Source organism: Tyto alba, unplaced genomic scaffold (assembly GCF_018691265.1).
Source record: "Tyto alba isolate M040663 unplaced genomic scaffold, T.alba_DEE_v4.0 Super-Scaffold_42, whole genome shotgun sequence".
Taxonomy (NCBI): Eukaryota; Metazoa; Chordata; class Aves; order Strigiformes; family Tytonidae; genus Tyto; species Tyto alba.
Genome location: NW_024881318.1, coordinates 22,880,079 through 22,908,002, shown reverse-complemented (window position 1 = coordinate 22,908,002; position 27,924 = coordinate 22,880,079). Strand labels below are relative to the sequence as shown.

The following is a 27,924-nucleotide window of genomic DNA, read 5'->3' as shown; positions in this document are numbered from 1 at the left end:
AAATGTTCATTTTCTGTTGCTTTATAGCATTATGCAAGAATCCAGAGTGAATGTCTCAGCTCTTTCAGTTCGAATAACTGTATTGAAGATACTCAGGTGCAAACTGTCTTGTAGAAGTGTGTAGCACTGTGGTTACTGAAGTCCCCTCTCCACACAGAAAGGTGATGATGCTTATTTACTGATGGAAATGGAGGGTGGCTAGTTACTTTGGCTCTGTCCATCTACTCAGCTTTCTAATGAATGACTTCACAGTTTTCAGAGTGTCCTGTAAGGATGTCCCTGGGATATGCATGGAAGTAGAATTTTCCTATCCTACAAATGTGCCTGGATTCTCAGCCTTTATTCTTAAGAGAATTAAGAGAATTTTGCCCCATCTTTTGTCGTGTTAGTTACTTTGAGACTGTTCTTCTGAAGGCTTTCAAACACTGGTGTCTCATGTGCTTTCCCCCTCTTCCTTCCACCCTTGCCTCATTAACAAAACTACCAAAACACAGTACCTCCATATCCCCTCTCTCCAACCTAGAAGTCCCAAAGCCAACCACATACATGTGTACACATGCTTCAAGTGGCTTACGTGTTACTGTTTCAGAGCTGCTTGGTTTGGGAAGAATGGTGGTTTTCCACAGCACTGATTACTGTTTGTGGCTCTTGGAACTTTATGGGTCAGCAGACTTGCTTCGAAGTATGAGCTTTTCTAACTGTTGTCAATAATGGATCCAAATACTAACAACTGCAGTAGGATCTTGTGCCTGTTAAGAGCAAAACGGTAATGCTGTTGGGCTTTTTCTTACTTAATGCTCAGGCAGATATCATGAAACCAACCAAAATTAGACAGGACTAATGATAAATGCAGAGCTAAGTAAATGCCATTTACTTGCTCACTCCCAAAAGTTGTATCAATTACTGTGGTCTCTCATAGTAAGGCTTATTTCATAAGAAAACTTACTTTCTGCACCTTTGTTTTTCCTCCAGACCCTTACCACTTGTACTCAAATAAATCAAGAAGTGTTCTCATTTCCCCATGTCACAGGAGAGTTTTCTTTCTAGGAAAAAACATATTCTTGCTCTGCTTTGCCATTTAGTTTATGATGCTGTGAGTATATTAGGTTTGAGGAGACAAAAGTAAGAGGGAAAATAGGTACATCTACAAAGGGAAAGTGTACTTCTGTTCCTTAGGGCAAAACAGGGCACTTGTAGGAAATGTTATTACTAGGGCCTTTTGATGTCAGGAAACCTTAAAATCCTATTGAAGAAAATCCATTTTTGAAAAGTGACAGAACAAATCAATTGGTACAAGTAAAACTCTTCCTGAGCGGGGGAAAAACCCCAAAAACTTTCATCCTTTTGACTTCCATGCTTGAAGGAAGACTCAAAAGTACAGGAGGGTTTCCCATAACCTAATAGGCAAAATATTTTGCAGTACAGGATTTTTGTGTCATAGGATTTTGGAAAAAAGCTGAGAAGGTATTGAATGAAAAATGACCAAGGAGTTTTACATATTGAAACATATTTGAAATACGACCTTGGTTAGCAGAGTGAGTAGGTTTTGGTAGATTTAAAAGAATATTGTGCCCTTAAGGTGGGGGATGTGAGAAGTTGGCTGTAAAGAAATTTTATTTTGAAGCCATATGGTTACGAAAGCCCATCTAGGAAATAAGTCACTGTGATTTATAATTAGGTAGGCAGGCATGTGTACATGTATATTAATACTGCTTTGGTGGAAGAGCAAATACTTGAAGGCTATGCTAGAAACATTAAGAGTAGCAAATAATTCTCCAGTTGCAGAGACCCTTCCATTCATGTCTGTGGCGTCTTGCAAGAAGCCACAAAGTGGCTGTGAGTTTCTCTTCATTCCTGTGTGTATTTTTAGAAATGAAGTACTAGACCGTAGATTAAGAAAAAACTTGTGTTCAGGATGTGTGTGGTATAGAGAACATAGTTTCATTATAGAGTAAGTATTACTAAGGGAAAAAAAGTTTTGAGATTATTTAATCCCATTACAAGAAGGTTTCTATGAAGTCTGTTTGTGCACTTTACAGAACAAACAGGAGAAACAGCAGGATGGAGGAGTGAAGAAGTCATAAAAGATCATAGCTGAATTATATTACTAAATGATCAGACAGATGCTCAGAAACAAGATAGTGGGGAAGCTGACATGGTCAAGTGGCTGTCACTGATAGGGGCGTGTTGCTACCAGAACAGCTCTGCACGCTCCTGTGGTGTTCTCAGGCACACAAATATATTGCTCAGCAGCAAGTGGAGTGCTGGTAGGGGGCATTACAGTAGTATTTACCAGATGATGTTTCTTAAAGTTCATGCTGCTCCTGTAGATTACAAGTTTTATTTTTAAAACTTCTTCCTTTATAGCAAAGAGACTTGGGTGGGGAGGCAGGCAGGGATTTGCTTCTGTTTTCCGACTTAAAGCCTGTGCTGTAAGTGACTTCAAAGAGGACCAAAAGAAGCTGAGGCATGCTCTGCATATCAGGAGGGGTGTTGTAAACAGCCTAAAGTCACTGCCCTATGTTAGTCAGCAGGGTCAAAATAGTGTTAAGTGTTAATGCAGTGTAACACCAGGACATCTCTATACTGTGCATGTAACGCTATATAAGGACTAATACTATATAAATGACTTTTGGGTCATACTTCTGGTATCAACCTTAGTTTATATTTAATGGATCTTTAAGATCCCTTCCAACCCAAACCATCCTATGATTCTGTGGACTGTAAGACAAAAGCTTCTGCCTCTCTTTGGCCACTTTACTTCACTGCGTGGTCCTGCTGGCCTGTTTCATCCCAGTCATACCGCTGTTGTCTTTCTAAGAGTGAGTCATGGTAGTAGGAAGAATCTTTTCAGGGGAGCATGACTGCCTGAGCCTATTAAAAGCAGTGTCAGTTTGAAATTACCTGCTTGAAAATAACATGGAATTTGCTGTTATAGCAGCTGGTTAATAAGCAATTACTGTCAAGTGAACAGAAGAGTAACAGGAAAAAAAACAGTTGTAACCAGAACAGCAGCTGCTACTTCTTAAATTAAATACAGCAGTGATCAGTCACACTGATGCTTTCCTGTGGGATGATTTCCCTCCCTTTTCACACCTAGTTTTAGAATAATATAAATCTACCTGCTGGTAAAAGATTCAAGAAGTACTTTGGGCATTTCCTGTACAGCTACTGGAGTTGTTGGTGTGGAGCAGCACCTAGAACTGTTGAAGCCTGTAGCCAAGTTGCATGTGTTCTGTGGGTGATAAAGAGGCTCCAGATCTTCCCTCTGACTGGAGATTACGCTCTTCATACGGAAATTTAAGTCTTCATAGACGTTAAATCCAAGTTGCTTGTTTGATGTTTTGTCATGCAGAAAGAAAATCTGAATACAAACTGCTAAGGGAGATTCAGAGAGTATTTTATTGGTCATTGGTGTTGTAGGCTGGCATCTTTCGTTGTCACTTGCCTTACTTTCTTCCTCTGTTCAGAAGTAAACCTGGTTTCCCACCTGTCTGCAGTTGCATTTACCTTTTTCTTTCTAATACAACTATACATCTTTGCCAATTACCAGAAATGGTTAAATGGAAAAAAACTTTATTACAGCAAGGTATTTTTAGTTGTCTTAAGCAGAATTTAGTGGGAATAGGGAAAGGGGAAAGAACAGCCAGTGTCAAATCATCAGCCAGATCTTTTTAGGCTACCAGCATGTGCTCCTTGAACCTACCTCTGCTCCATCTGGCACTCAGGTAGTGTTCTCATCTACGGTTGGTAAATCCAGAAGTAGTATTAAGACCATTAAAACAACTTCTAAAAGAATTGTGTGACAGCTAATTTCTGAAGTGGCTAAACAATATTTCCCCTAGTCCTCAAAATAAGGTCCCCAGAAATAGGCAATGCCCACCACTTGAGAGGGGAAAAATTGTTTTCCAGTTCAGGCTTAGCTGTAGCTTCTTGAGTCAGATTTTATTGTGACATTTCTATTAAAGAAAACTGGTTATGGATAGGATTGATATTTTTGCACCATTTATAGCTGAAAAAGTCAGCGTGCCAGAATTATGATGTAAGTTATTCAAACCAATGAAACATTCCCCAGATGTTTAACTCTGGAAAGTAGCACCTTTGCATCTACAGTGCATGCTCTATGCTTGTGTTTACATTGTAAATGTAATGCTTTCAAAAGGTAGCCATGGCTTTTGAAGTTGGCAATGGATGGATTTACCAGTTTAGTGTGCTGTCTTAGTGCCTGAAGCCTGTGTTTTAGTTGGCTTCCATGATGTTGCAAGACTGCCAGTTAAGGTTTTGTACTCAACCTGAAGTTCCTAGATGGTACTGAAAAGATATTTGAAATGTTAAATATAACTTCCAACTCTATTGTTGTTTTCTGTAAATGCAGTAGCAATGTTGTCTTTCCTGGTGACAGAATCAGATTCTAGAATATATTCAGTTGTGTTTATGGGGTGGATTTGGAGAAGCTCCTCTTATAGCTGAAATAAGAGGTCTCTGTTCTAGACAGACCAGAGGAGACAAAAGCAGGGTCTTAGATTAGATGCGCAAGTAATAGAGTGAAACACTGTGAATTTGAGAAGACATCAGAAGCATAGATACATACAACCTAAATAGAGCTGAGGGGAGGGAAGAAGCATGGGGACTGCATGGATCCACTTGGTTGCTAGAGTGGTAACATGGTTAGTATGCAGCTGAGAAGGACAGGGACTAAGAACAGATGGAGCTCAGTGGAATACTGAGGAGTGTGATGTTCTATGTTATCATTGTATCAGGTTAGTTCTGATGCTTAACTACAGCTGGAATATTATGCAAAAAGTTGATAATACTAAAGGTGACTGGAATTGAATTAAAAACTTGTCAACACTATGTATATGTAAACTTTGGTAAAAATGTTAATGGTCTTTCTGCTCAGAGCAAGATGGGACTCCCTATATTTGGAGGACTGTAGATTTGGATGGCTGACAGCTTTTGGGTTTTTTTTTTCTTTTTTTTTCTTTTTCCTCTCTCTCCATATAAGACTTACCTGTAGTTAAAACAGGAGAAAAATACTGGTTTAACTTCCACTGGATTCTTTCTAAACCTTAAGTGACTCTGGTATTACCAGTACCTTCATTCTGAAAATAGTCATTTGTCACATTGGTACAAATACAGCAAGGATCTATATGATGGTGTTATGTAGTTTTATGTAAAACATATAGACCAACACTGACTATCGAACTCCACCTTAGCTTCCTTGTGAGTGTATAGCACTTGGAACATTTGTTGACATTATCATATCTCTGAAAACTAATTTCAACTAAACTTTTTGAACAGACCCATCACAATTTTACGTGATTACTGCTTCTGTATTTACTTAATACATTTTATAATAATTTTTCTTTTCCTTTTAGCTTTACCTTCAGGCCAGAATGAAGGGTGACTGGGCAAGACTTGTACGTCCTACTCTACAATTCGGTCTTATTGCTGCATCTATCTATGTGGGTCTCTCACGTGTTTCTGATTACAAGCATCACTGGAGTGATGTTTTAACAGGACTAATTCAGGGAGCAGTGGTAGCCGTGCTCATTGTAAGTAATTTCTGAGGGGGGGAGGGGGTGTCAATGTTGCTTTTGTAAACAGCACCTTAGAATTGCAGGCTATGTTCAGAGGAAAGCAGACCTATCTTCCTAATTCTCTGAAAATTGCTGTAGAGGGATTTTCATCATCTTGAACTGGGTGTAGCCATAGCACTTTGGGGAGTGGGGCAGATTCTGGGCCAATGATAAATAAGTGGCTATTTTAGCTGTTGGACAACATGAAATTACCCCTGCCCAAGAGTTCTTCAAATAACTGAGATAGAAACAGTCAACTGCAAAACTGTGTGGGCTTCTGTATAACCAAGAAAAGCTAGAACCTTTTGCTTCTAGCCAAACTCTAAATTTCAAGTACAATAGCAGAAAACTGTGTATGAGGTAAACAGGGCAAAAAAAGGCTTTTAAGGATAAAGACAGCATAACAGTGTCTGCCTCTGCCAGCTTATACAGCCTGTTTTTTCAGTCTAATGGGAAAACTAAAACCTTTCACCATTTCTTGTGTGCACTGAGTGCTAAAAGGGTGTTGACAACAATCAGCATGTGAAGCTTAGTTGCACTGATGAGTGAAAAGCTATCAAAAAGAACAGAGTAAGAGAGTAATCAGCTAACCTTGGAGGTGCAGGCCTGGCTGACTTAGTGGCAGCAGTTGTGCTGGCAGTGAAATGGGATTCATCCATGGGAAGGACAGATCAGAGAGACGTCTGGTTCAGAGACATGAGCTAATTGAGGTCATACTGAAGAATTCAGTTACCAAGAACTGAAGCTCACCAGAAGAATCACCTCCAAGATAAACACTTTCTCAGCAGAAAGTCAGAGGGAATTGTTCATTTCAAGACAAAGCTTTGTTTACTTGTTGCAATCAATCATCAAATCTTTCAGCAGCTCTAGGACACCCTACATACTGCCTTAGCTGTTATTAAATGGCTGCATGTTGACTAAAACACAATCCTACCTCTTGTTTTTGTACAATCTCATTTTCTAAGAAAAGGAGTGCAGGGAATAGAAACAGCAGGGATTGAAGAGTTGAGGGCAGTTTTATTAGGAAGAGTTTAGTGAAGGGTGTTGGATGATTGAGAGGGTGTCTTAGAGGTGCTTGACAATACAAGAATGAGTAGAAGGTGACACTACAACGAAGAGAGTTGAAAGGCAAAAAGTTACTTTTAAAAATAACACCCCCCCCAACAAAACCCTTATCTGAAAAAACTGAAGAGTTCACATCCAGAAACAAAGCTGAGGTAAGAGCATGCTGTGGCAGCAACTGCAAATGGAGCACTAGATTGAGTTGAGTGAATTCAGCATTAACTGGAAGCTGAAACTCATCTGCTATGCAGCTGAAGCAGCATGTTGTGTCACAAGCCAGCCCTTGGTGTGGATGGTCATCTTCCACTGCCCTAAATTGTTCTGCAGTTCTCAGGTTTGCAGTGGGAGGGGAAGAGGTGGTGTAGGAAGGGAAGGTATTGTGAGAGAAGGCTTCTCACTTACTGTGCTTGATGCAGCTCTGTACCCAGCATGTTTACTAGTATGACTTGAAGTAGGCAGTGGGAAGACAGCCAGCTGCAGAATTGGATCAAGCACCTGTCATAGCTGGTAGCTGTGAAGGGGGTGAGGTGTTATGTTCAAAGGAATGCAGGAAAGGATAATGCAGGTAGAGTTGGCCTTACAGCTGCTGGAGCTTGGGTGAGACCCATGTATGGGGGAGGGAGCAGCTGTGAACCATGCCAAGGAGAGGAATCCAAGCTTGGTTTAACCAGCTTTTAAAGAAATGCAAGTGAGAGTGATGCTCCAGAGACTGACTAATGGTTATAAACTATTGAACCCTATTCTTCAGCTAAACCACAAGCTCTCCTGTCCTGTTCTAAATAAATTATGGAATAAATTTAATGATACATGCAGTGTGGGCCCTCAGCAAGTATATCTGGCTCCTTCATTTAGAGTTGCTCCAACTAGAGCTACTGTAATGAAGTAGTGCATGATAAGGTAGTTAGAGCAGTTAGCACACAAGCCTTGAATTTGGCTTAAACTATCAGTGGCTAAGTGATGGGGGGGGGGGGAGGTGTAACAGCAGGAGAAAAAGCTATTGAAAGAACAAATGCCACAATTGTATACAAAACTTGCTAGCATTTTTCTGATGTTTTAATCTGTTTAAACATTTTATTAGTTTTGATCATGGAATTTACCTTCTCCAAAAGCATTTACCCATTGTTTCAATGACTTAAAAGTGCGGGAGCTTAACGCTAATTTGTTCACTTAGGTTGTGTATGTGTCTGACTTCTTCAAAGTGAGAGGATGTACATTTCAACCAAAAGAAGATTCCCATACAACCCTGCATGAGACTCCAACAAATGGAAATCACTTCGGCAGCAATCATCAACCATGAAGAACGACTGACTTCACCTGTTTTGCTCTCTGAAAGGAAAACAATTTCACAAGTCTAACTATGTAATATAAGTAAATGCCTTTAAGAGACTGCTGCTGCTCTTGGATGCTCACTTCACTTGTATATAGTAACATCTACCACAGTTAATGTATATCTAAACTTCAGATTTTTGTTGGTTCAAGCTCTTGCTTAGAAGAAAAAAGCTATTAAAATTGTAAATTTTTATTGAAAACATGGTAACAGTTATATTACATACACTTCTGTTTCAACAAGGCATGTAAAAAACTGTGGTTTAAATACACACCATTAAAAGAAACAATGACTTGAAACGGAAGCAGCATGTGAAGCCAATGTTCTTATTCCATAATGTGAATCTAGTACTGTTTTTGGAAGATACCTTCTGTTAGAGGTAAAGGCTTGCAGCAAAGACAATGTCTCTCTTGATCTTTGTAATCCCTATTAAAAAGGAAAACTGTATTAATATCCAGCGGTCATAACTGACACAATCACTATTTTAAGTACGGTTACAGGCATGTAATATTTAGCACCACATAAAGTGTTATAGGCCTTACATGGAAGTCATTGTACATCCATTTTCAGCCACAAACTCGGTTAAACTACCACTACGCATCAAACCACTACCTCTTTAAGTCAAACTTTACAACACAAATGTTGCTTGGAAAGAGAGCAATGATGCTTTTTACCCTGAAGTCAATACAAGAAGCTTGTATTACCAAATCATTCACCCATACCTTGCCCTGCCTGCCCCTCCTCACCCTTTCCTTTCACATGCTTTCTAGAATTACTTCTTACACTGTGAAAGTAAAATACATACCCTCTGCAAACTTATTTTCCAACTCTGTGTTTCCAATGGCTTTTGCAGCCTGACACATCTGCCGAAGCAATTCTTCTAGTCTTCTCATGCAACGAATTATGCTACCTGTATAAAGAGAGTGAGGGAAAATTTGTATCTCATGCCACATCATGTCAATGAATAATTCCATTCCTTCAGACTACTCTGGGAGAGAGCTGGAGTTCCTTCTCCAACCCTGTTCAATTTATCTAGAAGTCAATGTTACAAACAGTCATACATGTCTTAAGCTTGGTTTCTGCTTAACAGTAGATTTTTCCATCAGGCATTTCCTCTAACCCATCTTTGATAGCCCTTAGTCCCTTACTTGGCAGATCCAGTAAGACAGTTGTCTACCTTACTACTCCGGTGCCACTCAGAGAACCTGTGGACCACGCTACCACTCAACTGCATGCTTACAGCAATGCATACAAGCTCAGTCTTGACAAACTTTTGCACTGCAACCTTACCCACTGTAGTTTGCTAAGCTTTCATCTCCTTTAACTTCCCTGCTTGACCCAAGTCACTGCAACATGTTTCACAAAGTGACCTGAATGCTTCTGTTCTACCAGCGTGCAAACAGCATGCTGTTTAGTCATTTCCTTCAGCATCATCTCACACCTACAGCCAAAATTATTGTTTGCAAATAACTGTCACAGGGTAAATACGGGATGAAGGGATTGAGAGCAGCCCTGTGGAGAAGGACTTGGGGGTGCTGGTGGATAAAAAGCTGGATATGAGGCAGCAATGTGTGCTCACAACCCAGAAAGCCGACTGTTCCTTGGGCTGCATCAAGAGCAGTGTGGCCAGCAGGTGGAGGGAAGGGATTCTCCCCCTCTACTCCGCTCTCATGAGACCCCCTGCAGTGCTGTGTCCAGCTCTGGGGACCCCAACACAAGAAGCACATGGACCTGCTCGAGGGGGTCCAGAGGAGGCCACGAAGATGATCGGGGGCTGGAGCAGCTCCCTGTGAGGACAGGCTGAGAGAGCTGGGGCTGTTCAGCCTGGAGAAGAGAAGGCTCTGGGGAGATCTTATAGCGGCCTCACAGTGCTTAAAGGGGGTACAGGAAAGGTGGGGAGGGATTTTTTTCATAGGGGCTGTAGCAATAGGTAATGGTTTTAAATTGAAAGAGGGTAGATTTAGATTAGATCTAAAGAAATTCTTTCCTGTGAGGGCGGTGAGGCCCTGGCACAGGTTGCCCAGAGAAGCTGTGGCTGCCCCCCCTGAGCAACCTGCTCTAGTGGAAGGTGTCCCTGCCCATGGCAGTGGGGCTGGAACTAGGTGACACCTCTGGAGAGAAACTGTCCATATGGAAAAAACATTGTTGGGAAAGTGAGACATTAAGTAAAATGCTACTTCTCTTCTAAAGAACATTTATACAATACCAGTAGGTCATGTCAGTTTCTACAGTAGAAATAGTTGTGTGAGGGCAGCGGTCTGCAGAACCTACTGCAATGACAGACATGAGGTGAAAAAAAACGCATGTAGTCTGTGTTGGACACAAAGAACAAAGCCAACGCAAGTGAAGCCTGAGCAGTGCCCCTGAGCACGGCCACGCCGCGTTGTGGCAGGGCCCAGTTCCGCTCCCAAAGATCCTCCTCATCTCCATTTACAAGGCCAACTCTGAACTGTCCCAGGGAGTACTCATTTACAGGCAGCTGCCTGTAAACCTAATACACAGGGTTGTTGCAGACATACTTGCTTTATGCATGAAAAAAAATTGCATTTTTTGAATAAATTATTATTGTCTATACTTCCACAAAACAAAACAGTTGATCTGCAATTGATGAATAGGATACTTAGCTCAGTTTACCATTCTTCCTCACTTGGGCTTATGCTGCAACCTGAAAAGCGAGCCATTTACTTACCACTACTCATAACTGCATGTAGAAGTTTTCAGACACTTGACCATCAATACTAATAGAATAGCAGAACACTATCTATCTTCAGGATTGCGAGAGTGAAAGCATGCCATCAACTCAAGATTTGTCTAGAAAAGTTCTGCTAGTGCCTGTTAGCCTGGATGGCAGCACAAACCTCTGAACATTAGTCTCTCATGAAGAACACAGTTTTTCAGAAAGTACTTCTAATAAGTTGGGCAGGGCAAGGTGTGTGATGAAAAAAAAAAAAAAACTACTTTAAAAAAAGCAGTGGCTTCCACTCTCTCGTGGCTGGACAATTTCCAGCCTCCTTATTATAGCTGGTGCATAACAGTGAAGTTGGGACTCCCTGTAGTAGCAGCAACTTGTTACTGCTAATTCCATGTTGCCCAAAATGCAATGAGGAAAATACACCTCCTTTTAGAGCTTTAGTAAGCCATCATACTGCACCTCGTAACAACTTCTATCAAAATTAAGACAAAAGCACTAATACCTAAAATGAAAATTTGTACCTAAGTTCAGAACAAGGATGCTCTGGGTTTTGGCTAGGGTTGGTGGTTTTTTTTGTATTCTGGTTTTTAATTTCTTTGAAATCACTATAGTAACTTGGCTAACGAGGGCAAACTCCCCTGGGATTAAGCAACACTACACTGCATTTAAGGTAAGCGTAACTGACAGTGGATGTCTGAAGTGCTTTCTTTCCTTTTGATCAATGCACAGAAAGCCAGCCTATTAAAAGTTAAGTGAAGAATCATGCATCAATTCCTGCCACAACAGCTGAAATTCTCAAAATAGGCCCATAAGATCTAATTTTGAGGGAGGTAGCACTGTTGACTAGGACAAAGCTGAGCGACTAGCCTTAGCCCAAATATGGTAAATGGAAAACGCTACTGCCCTGTGTATTCTGAACAGCCAACTGCCAATGTGAAAACATAAGCCAGCTACTGCTTTTTGGTTTGTGTCTCCCTTAGAGAGGGTGCCTCTACAGCAGATGTCAGGCTCAGACATTCATTGCAATAGGAGGAATCTGCTGAATGCAGAATCAAAGACTGCCAGGATTCTTGTTGCTTGCAGGCAATATGCCTTAGAAAGTTCCTGGGTCTATGTACTGGATTACAGAAGTGCATGAATTCCTTTCTTATAAGAACTCCCATTTGCAACTATGTACATAAAGAAAACAGCATGAGAGAGGCAAGACAATAATGACAGTAAGAACTTCACAAAGGATTTTCAAGTATCAGTCATTACACAGACTTGTAAGACTGGTGCACCCATTCTACTGTCCTTCATATCTTTCAACACAGCTGGTAAAAGATGAAATTAGGTTTTCCATTCTGGTTTAACCTTCAGGTGGATGGTTTTTCTTTTTACAAAGTATCTTGGGCTTTATGTCATCCTACCTTTAAAATAATGAAAGCTAAGTATCTTTCCTCAAGGGGCTGTTTCTAGTACTCCAATTTTAGGAACCAAATTAACCCAGGTGACAGGTTATATCCAGGCTTTTCAAATACCTGCATTGTACTGCTGTGATGAACCATCCAAAACAGAGACTTGGTTACCACCTCTCACTTCTGTCATCAGCAAGACAGCAAGAGGAATCTTCCATTTACCAAGTAAATAAAACACTGAACTGTAATGAGGACAAGTGCAAGAGTTGTGCTTCTGAATGGCAAGCATTTGGAACATGGTATTTTTGCCTTTAACTAGCAAAGGTCATCTTTTGTTGCAATACTTAAGGTTTCCAAGTTTTATAGAAAGTTTTTAAAATGTAGAGATATCCCTTTAAAAAAGACTTCCATAGATTCTGTACTATCAACAGTGTAACTATGAATTAACATATATAGTAAATTTTTTTCCACCTTAGTTTCAGCCATGCAGATAATTGAATGCATCCAAGTTAATACATTCTGTGATCTATTATAAGGTTATTCAGAATTACTATTCCATGTTATGAAATTACCATCTCACAGCTCCTAAAGAAGAGCTGATTAACATACCTTCAAAGACATCAGTCATTTTGCAGATGTGAGCAAAGTTAGCTCCATTTGACCATGTATACACAACATCCATTAGGTTGGGTCTGAAAGAATTTAAATAATTTTCTTCATCAACTTCTAGTTTTGCTTCTGCTGACACCTTGGCGATCCTTTTTGCACACTCCTTTAAAATAAAATATTTAAAATTTTTAATATGCTTGAACAGATTAAGTGTTTAACCAACAGAAGGACTTGCATATTATTAAGTACTCCATACATGATGAGGTTTTCTTTTTCAGTGTAAAATTATTCAAAAATCAGCAAGTAAACCATTGTTTACATTAAGTTTGCCTGCACTAACAACTTTGGAGTGTAGTAAGCAAGCTTATAAAAGTTTTTAAAGGCATATTCTAAATAAGCATAAATATTTCTTGCCAACAAGATAGTCCACTACTACACAATGCAAAACCATATGCAGTGGCAGCCAAATTCACTGATGATCCAAAAATCAAGTCTTCACTACGTATTTATATTTTACTCACAGACTTTACTCCATGAACCCTGAGCTCAGACAGATTTCTAATGGACAGATTACCTGCATTTGTCGAAGTGGTCCTGCCAGCTGCTCTGTCAATTTCGGCATTTCACTGGACTGAAAAAGAAAACATTAAATACTCTCATGTGCTCCTGATACGTTTGCTCTACACCAAATTAAATGCAAAAATAGAAGGTCAGTGTGTGATAGTGCCATCCTAAATTATTCCAGTAACTTCTCAAACCTGTTATCAAACACTAAAATTTACTGAATTCCCCAAGTACTTCTTCCTCAAACTAAATCAGAAAACAAGTTCTTTCTGTCCAGTATGCCAACATTAGGAAGAAAAAGCACCTGCTTTCTGAGTACTTCCAAAATTCCCTCTATTTAGCAGTTACATAATTTTGAACTGCCAAAATGCTGATCATTTACTACTTTAACTGTTACAAGCTTTTCTTTAAGAATCTAAAAAGCAAATGCTTTTAATAACTTAAACATCAGTGGTTATGTATGCAAATACGGCTATTCAAATATTGCAGCATTTTTATGTCCCACCTGTTTAGACCCTAGTGGTATTGTTGAGTGAATCACAATACTCTAACTAACAATGGCTTACCTTGGCATCCCTTCTACTAACAGAAGTAATTAATTAGCCTCTGCTGCTAATGTGCTTTCCACATTTAGAATCAATCTGAGTGATAGTATTTCATATGGAAGCTTATTTTTACTGTATTTTCCTGATCATGCTAAACTTCTATACAGCTTGTAGGTGTGAAAACAATGGCATCTAGTATTAAATGCCAATGGTTTTGCTTTTAATAACGTATGATCTGTTTATAACAACTCTTTTGGTATCAATTCCATGTGGTACTGACACTTCCATCAATAGGTCAAGGCTATTTTCCAAGTAGCATAACATGGACATGTCTCAGAATTAAAGACACCCTCAGCCCAGAGTGTAGGAGCAGATATTGTTAAGCATCTTTTTTGAAATAATCATTCCACATTTTAAATGATAAGGATGTGTGTGTATATGTACATAAATACAAGCATGTGTGCTGAGAATCTATTGCTTCATTACATGAGGAGGAAACGGTTGTAGATTCATTACAAGGACTGCAATTTTACACAACCTTCGGCACGTCACTCATGAGGAAAGATATTTTAGCACTGAAGCTGCAATGCTTTTGGTAAGTTCAACTGGAGTTCATGTCAAACACCTTAGGAAAAGATAAAAAATGTGCAGTAGTTCACACTGTTACGAACAATTTCTGGAACTGAATTATAAACAATACTGTTGGTAGACAGGAATGTCTAGAATTCATGAACTGAAGAAGTAACTCACGTTCTCTTGAAATACAAAGCAGCTTAGCAGTGCAGTTGCTTGTTCTGCAGATAAGTCATTGAAGAGACCATTGAACATCATTTCTGTCAGGAGTAGTTCATCAGCACTAAAATAAAGACCAAGGGGAGGAGGCTTAGGGAATTTTTAAATGAAGTACTATTAATCTGTTTTGTGAAGCAACTGGATATAGGTAAGAAAAAAACCCAAACCTACTATTTGGATAAAACATCAAACTTGTTGATAAGACTATGCCTTTATTTTTAGAGTTTATCAGAAAATGCCTAGGATGGGGGGAAAAAAAGAGTGGATTTTTTAACACAGAAAAGTGCAACTCATCAGCAAACAGTTCCTGAAAGTCAGGAAGCTGATAAAATTCTGAATCAGCTTCCCTATTTGCTACTAAATTTTGCAGGGGAAAGAAGTTATTAGATATCCAACCAATACAGGTAGCATCTTTCAAACTATCTGTAAGGCAAGGAGTACAGCAGTCATTGTAACTTTTAAAAATACACAATTCTACCAAAATCTGAGTTACATGCTGAAGTATTAAAGTCTGATTAATGAGTTTCTGTGGAATCTTTACAATATATTTCAATATATATGTATCTGCTAAATGTATTACAGCAAAATGCATCACTTCCATGGATTTGTTCCAACAGCCCTATGGAAGCAACTAAGCTGTTTTCCAAACTTGTCAGTGACTTGGTAATTGCTGTCAATCACCATTACACCCTTGTTTGTGAGCAACTCTGTGCTAAGAGACCTGGGAAGTGAAACGATAAAACCGAGACCATGCTCTCATGTAATGTACAATATTAAATGAAAACAGACGCTACTGCATAAACTGTGTAAGGAAATAGTAATTGTTTTGGCATTTTCTGTCCATGTTTTAGTTTCAAAATCTACTGTATTTTGTCCTTAAGTTCCTATCTTTACTGCTTCAATCAGTATACTCCCTTTATGACTCAGATCATATAGTGTCTGAAGAATCTTTCTTCTGGTATCAGAACTTTAAAATACAAAAATGACATAGTAATTTCAGCGAGGACAGTAAAGTGTATTCATGACAACAATCACTTCGCACAGAAACCAATTACCTGCTGATTTCACAAGCGACTCGTCCTTTCATCTCAATAACATCTGAAGATGTGGCAAACCCTAGTCTTCTCAAAACACGCTTGCGGCATTTGAGTTCATCCATTTGTAAGACTGTTCTTGCCTTTTTCAGTTCTCGCTTTGCTGCTTTAATATCCATAGCAATCTGGGGGGTCAGAACGAGAGAAATTACATGTTTCTGGTTTAATAGATGCAGCTGTTTTAAAGACATTGTTTAATTTACATAAAAGCCTCAGAATGACAGTATATGAAGCATATAATGACATACTAGTTGACACTGATACTATGAGGGAGGTTTAAAATTAAAAAAAAAAGTCAGTTCCATTTACCCATAGGAAACCCTGGCAAGTCTGGGAAGTTAAGCTACTTACCCAAAGCAGGGGAAAAAAAACAAGAAACAAAAAACAAACAAACAATGAGCCCAAACCAAAACAACACAGAAGAAACCTTTGTTGAGAAATGACCATTCATCTTCTGAGACCAGTACTACATCTCAGATAACCAATTATTCAATCAGATGTAACCCAAACGTGTTATTTCCTGCTATTAGAGCTTCTCTAGTGTCTTGTAGTTTATCACAGTCACTGTCAACATCCATACAGTGCAGACACCCTCACAGAAGTCTGCTTGGTCCATCAGGTCTTACCACATGCAACTTTGTGCTGCCCACACCAGAACTACCTCGCTTTTGTGAAGTGACTCCTGGAGAACCTGTTCCCTGGAGCAACACTGAAACGTGAGAGCTGGTTTTGTGCACAACCAGTTTCAGTCTAGCAGGGTATGACCCTACACAAAATAAATAAGTGCATTACTTCCAGGCTAGGAGTCAGGTCAGCAAGCAGCAGCACAGATTTGTATGGTACACCCCTCAAGCTAATAATCCCCATCAATTCAACTTAGCTCTGCACAAGCATATTAAAAATGATGTTTCAATTATCTGTGAAGACTTTACCTACACTGTATTGTGCTATGCCTATTCAATGGAAAGGGCTCTAGTACTACCTCTGTAACATGTAATCCCTGATGAGTTTTTCTGAAGAGTCTTCTTTTCTGATGTACTTCCCATCTGTATCAATCAAGGGCATACCACCAATACAGTCAGTTTGTTAGTGAGACTCGGTAGTTGTACATTATTTTTAAAAGGATTGTTTGGGTTTATTAATTTAAAAAGGATTCTTTGGGCTTTGCAAATGAAAAGAAGTAAGAAGGGAACTATTACTGTCTCTTCAGCTAAATAAAGATATAGTGGTTTGGTTTTTATTTTTACCTGTGCTTTTTTTTCACAAAGTTTGTATACAGTTTCCAAGTTGGGATCATTGTGAAGAGGATGCGAATACATCCTATGCTCAAATGCCTCCACTTTTTGAATTACTTTCTTCAGTCCTTGATCTTTGATGCCCATGTCATCAATAGGGTCCAGTAATGGTACTCCATCAGGAAATCGCTTCTGTACTTCCTGTGAGGAAAAAAAACATAGTAGTAACAGTAAAATAAACTATATTTTATAAATCAGATGGCACACTTATAGGGACACAGAAGGCACTGGTTTAAGTTTGTTATGCAATGTTTCAGCAGTTTTCAAAATCAATTTAAAATGACTGTTGACAAGGAGAAACAACAGACATCACTTGTGGCTTCCAAGCCCTCTCAAGAATAAAGCTGAAGATGTGACACAAGCTTTAGACAAATTTATTCAGAACAAGTTGTCTTGCATTCTACAGTACCTCACTAATCAGAGCAGAGAGCTTAGACAGCTTAGTGGAACTTACTTGTATAGATTTTAACACGCTTTGCCTGTTGTCAATAGGCCTTAGATCTTTCGGTATGTAAAGTCGGACGCTGCTAATAGCTGAGAGAAGATGTACCAAAACAGGAACAACCTACCAAAGAGAGTGCAGTAACTGATAAATCAGTAAAAAAATATCTTTATTATTACTGTTCCATAGCAAAGTTTTATATAGGAAAAGGAAGACTGAGTACACAATGACAGAGCAGTGGGTCAAGTAATATCAGGAAGCAGAAAAACATGGGTAATGAGGTAAAGTATAGATAAAGAGGTAAGTTTATCCAAATGGAAAAATTCTGTTTTCACTTAAATCTGGAGAGAGGCTACAGGTGGAAAAAAAAAATTAGTTTTTTCTATTACCTTGCCTCTTATCCACTGGAATACCTCTTAGGATCTAAACCAGACAAATTATTGTCATATACTTTACTAAGAATACTAACAATAGAGAACACCAAATCAGCAAATACATATTTGTAAGTATCAAAACCATGAAGACACCATGAAGAACAAATACTGTATCTCAAGCTTTAAACTGACTGTGAAAAAAACATGCAGAAAAAATAAAACAACTGTCTGGTCTAAAAATTGTAATTGTTCGTCTTGATACAGAGTTTCAAATTGACTATTTTAAAGAATGCAAATGCTTTCATTAAAAATGTCCATTTAATTTTAGAATGAGATAGCCTTGCAAAGCTGAAGGGGTCTGAAAAACGAGAAAGAAACTAAAAAAAAAATGGCCTTTCCAGAGACAGAAGATACTACTAAGTAGAGTATGTGGCAGACAGCGTTTCTAAAATGTATTACTCCAGGATTATAAAAATTCTAACTACATTCTCAATCTAGTAGAACATATGCACGTTACCCATAAAATCCTGTACAAGTATCCAAGAAAAAAACAGCTTATAGGCACTTGTTTATCTGCAGAATTTATCACATAGGTAGGTCATTTTCATAACTCTGTTTACATTACTGCTATTGTCTTTTATCTACTTATTTAACAGATAGAACACAACAGTAAGTTTCAAAGCATTTCTTATATGGTATCAAATTCACTCAATTATTTTGTTCACACTTGAAAAGCTTCCACTTCATTGAAATCAGCAACAGTTTAAGAAAGTAGAGTTAGGTGTACAGCTCCTTTCTCTTCCTCAATGCACCAATCCCTCTTTTACCACAGTTCAAAAATGTTTTGGAAATAGAATCTTTTAGAACATTTATAAGAAACTACTGAGAATAAACATGTGTAACAAACCTGCATCTCTCCTTTCTCATTAGGCCTGGCTGGCTTTGCAGCCTCAGTAGCAGAATTTTTCAAACTCTCTTTACTGCAGTGCAGTAGCACTTCCACTACATATAGTGGGTCCAATTCACCAGAATTTGGCTGTTGAGGGCACAGAAAAAAGAAGTCCATAATAGTTATTTTAAAATACCATCAAGAATGGAAGGAAAAAGCATGATTTATTCAATATTAAAGTATGAAATGAGATACTGCTCTTCACAGAGTATCGGCTCAGTGATGCAATACATTCTAAAAATTACTGAATCACTACTGATTTAAAGATTCCTCACAAATAAAAAAAGCACTGGAAAAAATTACTCCTTCTCCATCCTTCCTCACCAGTGTAACCGATAGCATACTTGCAGTTTTAGGTGTTTCTGCCTTTTCTTCTAGATGTAGTCCTTTCAAATTAAGCCAACATTTTTCATAACTGTAATGCAAAGTATTTGCATCATGCTAGCTAGCAGTACCAAACTTTGCCCTTTTTTAAAAAAAAAAAAAAAACAACAAAATTTGGAGGCTCTCTTTCATTTGCAGGTTTGCAAGTTCAAGCTTCTCCCCACAATGAGACCACAGAAAAATCTTTCAAGCATAACAGCTTGTATCTGCTGCAAACAGGAAGCTGAATCTTGCAAGCCACATCTTCATACACCCCTAACTGTATATGTAACATCTGACATTCATTTAAAGAACATGCAGATATGGTGGTTAAAGACTATTGTTCACAAAGCCATAACCTTTATTACATACTGCTTCAAAAAAACACTGCATTAGTTATTTGACTGGATCAATATGCACTAAGGTTGCTCAAATATGCTCCTACTATACACAAATATTTTTATGACTTTGAATAGAACGAAGTTATAGGCCTAACACTGAAGGCAGACATCATCTTTTAAAATACTATGTGCAAGCTTCTCTGCTTCTAAATACAAGAGTGATAAAGAGAGAACGACCTTTGAAAAATCCTGTGTTAACTCAGTTCAGTTTTACTGAGAAGTATTTTTCATTACAGATCTACGACATACTATTTTCTTCCACTGTATGCAAAGCAGGGTGGAGCAAGCTATCATTTCTAAGAGACTCTCAGCAGTACTATAAGAAACTGCCATAGTAAACTAAACAGAAAAACAGGGTTATCCTGTCCTACAAGATACACAATGTCTTCAAGAATTGTGCTTACTTGCTGGGAAAGAAGCTGTTCCTCTGAATTCTATCCTATATTTGCAGAAAGCACTCACAGTAATGTAAAAGACCCATACAACTGCTGTTCTTGAATTAGGATTTTAAAATAATATCCACACATACCAAATCAGTATTAAGCCAAAGCCACAGGAAGCATAATGCTGACTTGAATGAAGAAGAGACTAAACTCATAGCTGCACATGTGTGCTACAGAAAAGACTAGAATTGGAGATGTCTAGAAAATTACGAGATGGAAAAAATATTTCTATCAGTAACTGTACTGTAAACCTATTAATAAAGGAAGAGTATAAATTTCATTAACATTTGCTATTAATATTACTCTCTGTAAGTTTACATACATATATTGGATTTTAGACAATGCTGACCAGATGTGACTTAATCTAGAACTATTTTTCAAATGTGTACTGTTTCCTTTAATGGGTTTTCTACATTTTAGGTACTAAACCCTTGAACAGGAACAACCATGTTTTTATATGCAAGAGTAAAAGGAGACTAGAACATCCTGTAAAAATTTGATAGTCACAGGCATCTCTGCCACACCAAGTTTGAGCGATCCTTTGATTCATGCTGCAACAATTCACATGCTTCAAGGATAAAATTCTGCCCTCTGTGGTAGAATATTGGATGATTAGGTGTATTCCAAGGATTTTATATTTGCCCTGTAACCTCTATTACTTCACATGGCTGGAAACAAACCAAGATAAGACAGCTGATCATATCTGCAAATCAAGAAATGTGGCACAGATAACAATTGCAGATTCACAGATTGAGAACATTAGACTCACTGAAAATTCAAATGACCAAAACACGACAGAAATATGTTTATGTAGTAAACTTTATAAATAAATATGAACAGATAACTACATAAATTTAAGTCTAATATATCCGGATCATAATCATCTAAATAAGGAAGATCAAATTTCAGCATCTCAAATTTTAATGTCAATACCTATTAACAGACAAAAATTTGATGTCTAGTGTCAGGGATCAAATGACAATATGGACTATGAACAGCACAACAATAAAACTAGCATACTGTTGGCACAATCTTGTGGAAATAAAAAATCTCGCTCAAAAATATTTGTGTTTTTTTGTGAATTCCAAAGCAAATAGTTACTTTGCAGTCTACTATACTGTATAATATATAGCAAGCACCACTGTGTGTGAAATAAATTCTTCTGTCTACTCTAATTCAGGATAAAGTGCTATTGCATTCACACTTTTGTGGAACACTGCATCGTGAAAGTATGCTGGAAAAACGTCTAAATATAATTAACAGTTAACATAACTGACAATGACTCAGGCTTTTGATTTCACAACGCAACGAATGGAGAATTAGTCAAATAGAGACGTACTGTAACCATAAATGTCAGTCTTAATTACATATATTCCTCATTAGAAAGAAGACTTCATTAGAAACCATAATACAGTGAATAAAAATGTACAACTAAAGAAAAACTAGTAATATAGACTGATACTTTCTAAAAGCAAATCAAAAGAACTGTCACAACTTTTAAGTGGGTGAAGGTTTAAAGACATGACATAACAGTGATGTATTTCTAATACGAAGTAAGTATACTACTACATTAAACAGTAATGGGGAAACGCATGTGTATCCCAGGGCAAAACTGCATTGAATAGACCATTAAAATGGGTAAATAACAGCCTCTAAGTCTTTGCCTCTACACATAGAAACTAGTCTTCCCATACCAATTTTAAAAGTCACACAGCTTTAAGTCTGTTCCATAATTTTCAGCACTTATTGCCATTCTTTCCACAGAACTCAGAAGGAAAAATTCAACCCAGCTGCTAGAATGACTTAATGAAAAAAGTGCTGCTGGAGCCAGAGCCATCCCCTGCAGAACAAACAGTGATTTCAAAGCTAACGTTCAAATCTAAAGGCTTTATACAACAATGAGACAGGCCAGATAGGGAAGGCAAATATATATGCGGATAAAATATGACACAGATAGAAGAAATGCCTCCAGTGACACAGAGGTTGGCAATTTTACATAGAATGCTGGGGTGAGGGAGAAATCTGTTTTACTGTTCATGTGGCTCTATGAAAAGGCAGCCCAGAAGCAAAAGTTCAAGCAATAGCAGTAACAGTCCAGGTTTCCAGCTTGAAAAAGAAATGTGACTTTCAGATGGAAGATGGAAAACCAAAACAAAGTATCTTTTAATAAGTACTGTATGCACACATTTTTCTCATTTCCTCTTTAATGAGTATGTATTAGAGAAGCACCAGAAGGTGCCACAATGTACAGGCACCACCAGAACTTGACAATTTCTCATTTAGACCTAGTAATTAATGTCAATGCTCTCCAGCCAAAATTACAGCAGAAATGCTACCACAGAAAAATACACCTCAAGCTTAGGTTTTAATTTAGCCAGCCTGTCAAAACATTTCCAAAAGGGAAACGAAAGCATCATCTCTGAGGTTATGTGGAGACCAACTATAGAAACTGATTTTTGGAAGGAAAAAATAATTTGGCTTCTGTTGCATCACCGCCCTCTGTATTTTCTTCCACATTTCCCTGAATCCATTTCTACTGTTTTACGCTCTTTGTATTTTAACTTCCTAACCCTCACCTCTACAGCAATGTCTCATAGGACAAGCAATCCTGTATCTTGTGCACTCAAGACATAATTCCCCCATTTGAGATAACCTTCTACGTAGAGCCAAATGTCAGTCTCCCTATGCTCTCAACCCTCACAGATTTTACAGATTTTCTGAGTAGACAACATAGTATCTTTCCCATGAAAGGCTTAGTGTAGCACTGTTGGGGATGTCTCAGAAACAAACTACTTAGTTTGAAAAGTTTGTAGGGCCACGTGCACTTTTGAACTACTTATCCCAGACACAAGCAAGCATTTCCTCCACAAATATGCTTAAAGTTAAAAAATTAACACAGGACTTAGGGTTTGCCGCACCTTTCATAGTTTTTCTATTTTCCCTTCAGGAAGGCCTGAGCTTTTTGTAAATCTGAGGTGAAAGGAAATTCTTTTTGCCTTATCTTCTTTTCAGAAAAAACATTGTTCCTAATGGAGAGAATGTATTTTACCTTAACATTCGATTTTTTAGAGAAATTAACAACCACTCCCCATCCGAAGTCATCACCTTCATTCTTCACCTGAAAATATTACAAGATGTTATAACATAAACCATGTATAACCACATCCTAACAAGCATACCTTTGTGTATTTTTTGTATTTCTGATATCTACAGCAGCAGTCATGGACTACTATTCATCATGAAAACGGTATTTCTTTTAATTAATTTTTGAAAATTTAAGAAAGAAACATAATGAAAGTCAAAATTGTTGCCTAGCACAATGCATGAAATTCTTCAAGACAGTAAACTTGCAGACACAAATCCTGCAACTGTCACAGATAAGTAGAGTTTTGAAATAAAAACAAAACAAAACAAAAATCAAGTTACCTTTACCAGTCTCCCTGGCTGTAGAAAGGGCAAGCAATACTTTGGCTTGTGAACATATTCTTCAATCTCTTTACCCAGTTTTGCAAGCTGCTGTCGGATTTTGTAGTATATGACCACATTTTCTTCATTGGGAATTGCTATTTTGTTGTACTGTCCTTCCAAATTATTCACTCCTGTAATAAAAAGTAAAATCTCACGGAAATAAGTAACTTCAGATTTAGAAATCAATGTTTCATCTTCAGATCTACAGAACTAGTATTTTGTCACCATTTTTGGCATTCATTCTCTATTTACAATAATCTATTATCTGGAAAGCTAGAAATCTATAAAAATCTGCATTAAATTTTGTTTCTAGAAAATTAAATATTAATACTGATTTTTTTTTTTTTTTATAAACAAGCTTGAGAAAATGGAGAAGGCTAGATCCCCAATTGTCCAGTAATCACTAATTTACAGTTGCACAGAGGTCCCACAAAAATTTGCAGTGATCTGTAGGAGGGTATTCACTGTCTACCAGCACTCTTCCTATGAAAATAACATTGTTCAAAGACATCTTCTAACAAGACGTCTTCCAACAAGATGGAAGTTATTACATGTTCTTCCTAATCTGCTTTAGGCTCTGATTTCATCAGTTGGAATCACTATTCTCTTCCTCAAACATTTTTACACCATATTTAGGCAAATCAGTTTTTACTGTAAGCAACATGCTTCATTCTCTCACACTGGTAATAACACTAGTAAACAAACAATGGACACACTATAAAGATCTTTTTCCTCTCTACCAACTCACCCTCTTGCATGCTATTTGAATGCATATGGGTGACTCACAAATCCCACTTCACTGGGACTTGAGAGACAGTTCAGGGAAGTGCTCCCTATTTTTAGCTGCAAACTTTTTAAAGAAAAAAAGTTAGCAACCCATACTCATGGCATGATTTCCTCCTTGATCTAAATAACCATTTCTCTCCTTTGTGTTTTTAATTGCAGCTGATGTGATTACAAAATTCTAACACCCAGTATGGTGAATAAACAAAAAATGTCCAAGAACTATGAAAAATGTTCTCCAGCTCCACTTCTCTATTGAAATAGCAATGCTGGACCACCAGAATGAGGATCCAGGCATGCCAGTTGGAACAGTGAGGTTCTCAGGAAATACATAATATATTTGACTGCTAGCATCTTAAATACTGCACCTACAAACTAACAAAAACTCTGCAAAGTGAATCGAAACCCTCCACCTTTGCATGTCTATCAAACTACATGCACACATGCATGGTCTCTCTTAATATTCAATTAATAAATGAACAAATGAATTGCTCATTCGTCAGTGGCAAAGGAAGTAGTTACCTCTTGTGTTCTTAAGAGTCTTCTGGGTTAAGTTTTCAAAGAGGCCTCACTCTCAAACACTGGCTGAGATCTTTGGAAACTGACTTTGGCTCATGAAAACACACTATTTAAAGATCATGGCTCAACATTTAGTTACTCAGTGGAGTGCAAATAATGTCTCAGACCTCTGAATTTTGCTTTGTATTTTAATGAAACATTTTTCCTATACTACTCTGAATGCAGTGTGCCTGAGTTATTTGTAGAGATTGCAATGAGATATTAAAATTATGATTATTTTAGCTAAATTCTGAATATCAAAAAGGAATAAGATTTTTCTGGTCTGCACCTCTAACAAGCTGCAAGAATTTTTAAATTGTTTTTCCTTCTTCCTGTTCTACAGTTTAGCAATGTGACAATCTGACTCAGAGAGGAAAGCTCTCTTCATAGATTGACAGTGCATATCCATAAAGGTCCTATGAACAAGAGGGAATTACTCTTCCTGAAACAGCAAATGGTGCAGTGGCAACCGTTGGCAGGGAAGACAAGAACTGCACAGGTATAAACTCTTACAAGTGTAATGAAGTGTAACTACCTAATCTAACAGTGCAGCATCTTTTATACTGACTCTCGTGAGTATAACATACAGTAATACTTACTTTCTACTATTTCTGGAATAGTTCTATAATGTTGGAACTGATAGAAGGATTTTTCTAACATATATTCAGGGTTAATTTCCTCTACTCGAAGCAAATTCAATACCATGTTGTACGTCAGGTGGAATGCACTGTTCAAAGGATCAGCTGAACCCTGAAAAAGATCCAAGAGCACTGTCCAGTTAAAAAAAATATTAATTGCAGCACATAAAAACATATCAAATAAATAATGTAGTGTTTTATATGAGGAGCTGCTTTGATGGATAGTACAACTTGTCTTCAATTTAGTTTACATATGCGTCATCATATCCTAAGCAACTTGATTATGCTGAACATGTTACAGCATTTATATGTCTCATTATATCTATAGTGGTACTACAATATTGTAAACTAGATTTGAATGAAATGAAAAGTTCAGATGAAAAACTTACATGTCTCATAGTCTATTATTTGTATTCCATTATTTTAACTTTAATAATTATTTAACTATTTAAAGCAATCCATTATTTTAACACTAGAAAAACTTATTTGCACATCTTTTTCTCTTAAAACTTACTGATCACATTGGTTTCTTGGAAAGTCTCTTCAAAAATAGGTAGTTTACAATGTATTTAACTTAAGTAATGCCTCGTTATAAAATTAATTTACCTTGCAGGTTGCCCAAGAGAGGTTGTGGACTCTCCACTTGTGGAGATACACAAAAGCCCATGGTCTCAGGCTGCCTGCTCTAGATAACCCCACTTGAGTAGAGGGCTTGGACAAGATGACCTACGAAGTCCCTTACAACCTCAACCGTTCTGGGAGTTTGTGAAGTTTGATTTTTTTTTTTTTTTCACAAGGTGGTATTTAGAGGTATTTTGAATAGCCCAGGAAGAAAGGATGCCGGGAAGAATCGTGGGGAAATACCACATCACTACCTTTGTTCCCCATTCTTATTTTCTAAGAACATCTACTACTGTCCTCTGTCAAAAAAGGGTACTAGACTGAGTAGATACACCTTTGGCCTAATTCATCATGGCTGTTATTATGTTTTTATTCAAGAGGAAGACTGCATTATCATAAGAAAAGCAAACATTTAGCTGATATACATTAAAACAACAAGCTATCCAAAGAACACACAGAACAGTTAAACAGTGTCCAAGGAAGATCTAGAACACCTCAACACTACAGCCTCTCTAAGCAAAGGGCAAACTTGAGAAACTGTCTTAAGTGTCAGCACAGAAGGCCATCCTGATAAACCAAATAAGTCACTGCAATCAGATGACAGACTGAAAACTTTTTAAGTATGGAATTGTCCAACTGTGGTACATAAACTTTAATCTAAAGTAGCATTGGTATCAAAGGAATAGGTGCCTGACAGTTATTCAGAAAGGATCCAAGAGAAATCCAGGTGTTATAAAGCAGAAAACTACAATTTCTGTGCAATAAGAGGAGTGGAAACCAGAAGCAATAGACAGCTGGTTAGAATACAGTAGAACAGCAGCATAAATAGACTTTTTTAAAACCAAGTTTGATCTCACAAATCTTTCAGAGCTCTTTGAAGGTGTGAACAAGTACATGGGTTATTGTATCTCCTTGATTCCTGAAAACCTTCTGACAAAACAGTCCCTACCCCCACCAGACTAATATAAGTCTTTAAGGGTTTTTAAAAAAACAGTCTTGTGAATGACTAAAAACAGTGTAATTTGGTATTTTTTCAAAATAAAATATCCCAGTGGAGACTTAGAGGGGTCTGGACTTACAAGAAATCTATAAAAGTCATAGATAGAAAAATGACAAGTTCTGCTAAAAATACTGATAGATCACAGAAGACACCAGCAATCCACAGTTACATGAAGAATAAAATTGCAAGAGAAATTTAATCTGAAAGTGTATTTTAAGAAGATGAAGTGCAACAGTTTAGTATATACTGCTCATTAAAGAGTGAACTATACTTTAAAGATACTAAACAAGTGTTGTCATTTCAATAAGGCCTATGAGTAAATTCAGCTACGATTAAACATTTTAAATTAATAACTAAAACAGGTAACATGAAAATGAGTATGTTTCAAGACATACTTTTCATGTAACTATGGTTGCTGAAAGTTCAACGAATTCTATCAGACATTTCAGACACTCAGAGAGGGCTGACACTGGGAAACATGCTCCTCTGCATTTTCTTTTAAACTCAACATTTACTTTAGCTAAAACCATTTATACTATATCCTCTTGCAGCTCCTTTCTTTGCCTTTTACTATACAATAAAGTACATAGCAGAGATATTGCCTCATCACAGATAATAAAAAAAGCATAGGCTATTAAAAAAAAAACAACTGATGATTAGTCTATATATGCAAATGCTGAAATTCAGATCAAGTGCTCTCCTAGAATAATCTACTGGATTTTAAATGACATTACCACAATATACACTTTTTTCTTTCCAATTTTAAATATACAATCAGGAGTTCGGATACTACATCCATTGATGCACAGATATCAGATTTACTAAGAAACAGTTTGAATCTAAGACTCCTTCACATGTAGGAGATTTAAGAATACTGTAATCCCATTTATTTTATGTGAGATATAGAGCCTTATGAGATTACTTTACA

The 27,924-nt window shown here is 37.5% G+C and overlaps 2 protein-coding genes across 3 annotated transcripts in view; one reads left to right on the top strand and one right to left on the bottom strand.

Moving 5' to 3' along the window:
- PLPP1 (phospholipid phosphatase 1) overlaps positions 1–8,272 on the top strand; it is a 64,914-nt gene extending 56,642 nt beyond the window's left edge. For both annotated transcript variants that reach the window (XM_033009035.2, XM_042804656.1), the window contains exons 5-6: positions 5,379–5,555; positions 7,813–8,272. In XM_033009035.2, coding sequence (XP_032864926.2) covers positions 5,379–5,555; positions 7,813–7,938 — 303 coding nt within the window. In that variant the 3' untranslated portion in view covers positions 7,939–8,272. The remainder of the gene's footprint in view (positions 1–5,378; positions 5,556–7,812) is intronic.
- MTREX (Mtr4 exosome RNA helicase) overlaps positions 8,145–27,924 on the bottom strand; it is a 45,232-nt gene continuing 25,452 nt past the window's right edge. The window contains exons 16-27 of the mRNA XM_033009186.2: positions 25,337–25,487; positions 23,355–23,527; positions 22,978–23,046; positions 18,680–18,808; positions 17,411–17,521; positions 16,909–17,097; positions 15,623–15,786; positions 14,526–14,631; positions 13,241–13,297; positions 12,667–12,829; positions 8,774–8,878; positions 8,145–8,394 (exon numbers count right to left, since the gene is read on the bottom strand). Coding sequence (XP_032865077.1) covers positions 8,342–8,394; positions 8,774–8,878; positions 12,667–12,829; positions 13,241–13,297; positions 14,526–14,631; positions 15,623–15,786; positions 16,909–17,097; positions 17,411–17,521; positions 18,680–18,808; positions 22,978–23,046; positions 23,355–23,527; positions 25,337–25,487 — 1,470 coding nt within the window. The 3' untranslated portion in view covers positions 8,145–8,341. The remainder of the gene's footprint in view (positions 8,395–8,773; positions 8,879–12,666; positions 12,830–13,240; positions 13,298–14,525; positions 14,632–15,622; positions 15,787–16,908; positions 17,098–17,410; positions 17,522–18,679; positions 18,809–22,977; positions 23,047–23,354; positions 23,528–25,336; positions 25,488–27,924) is intronic.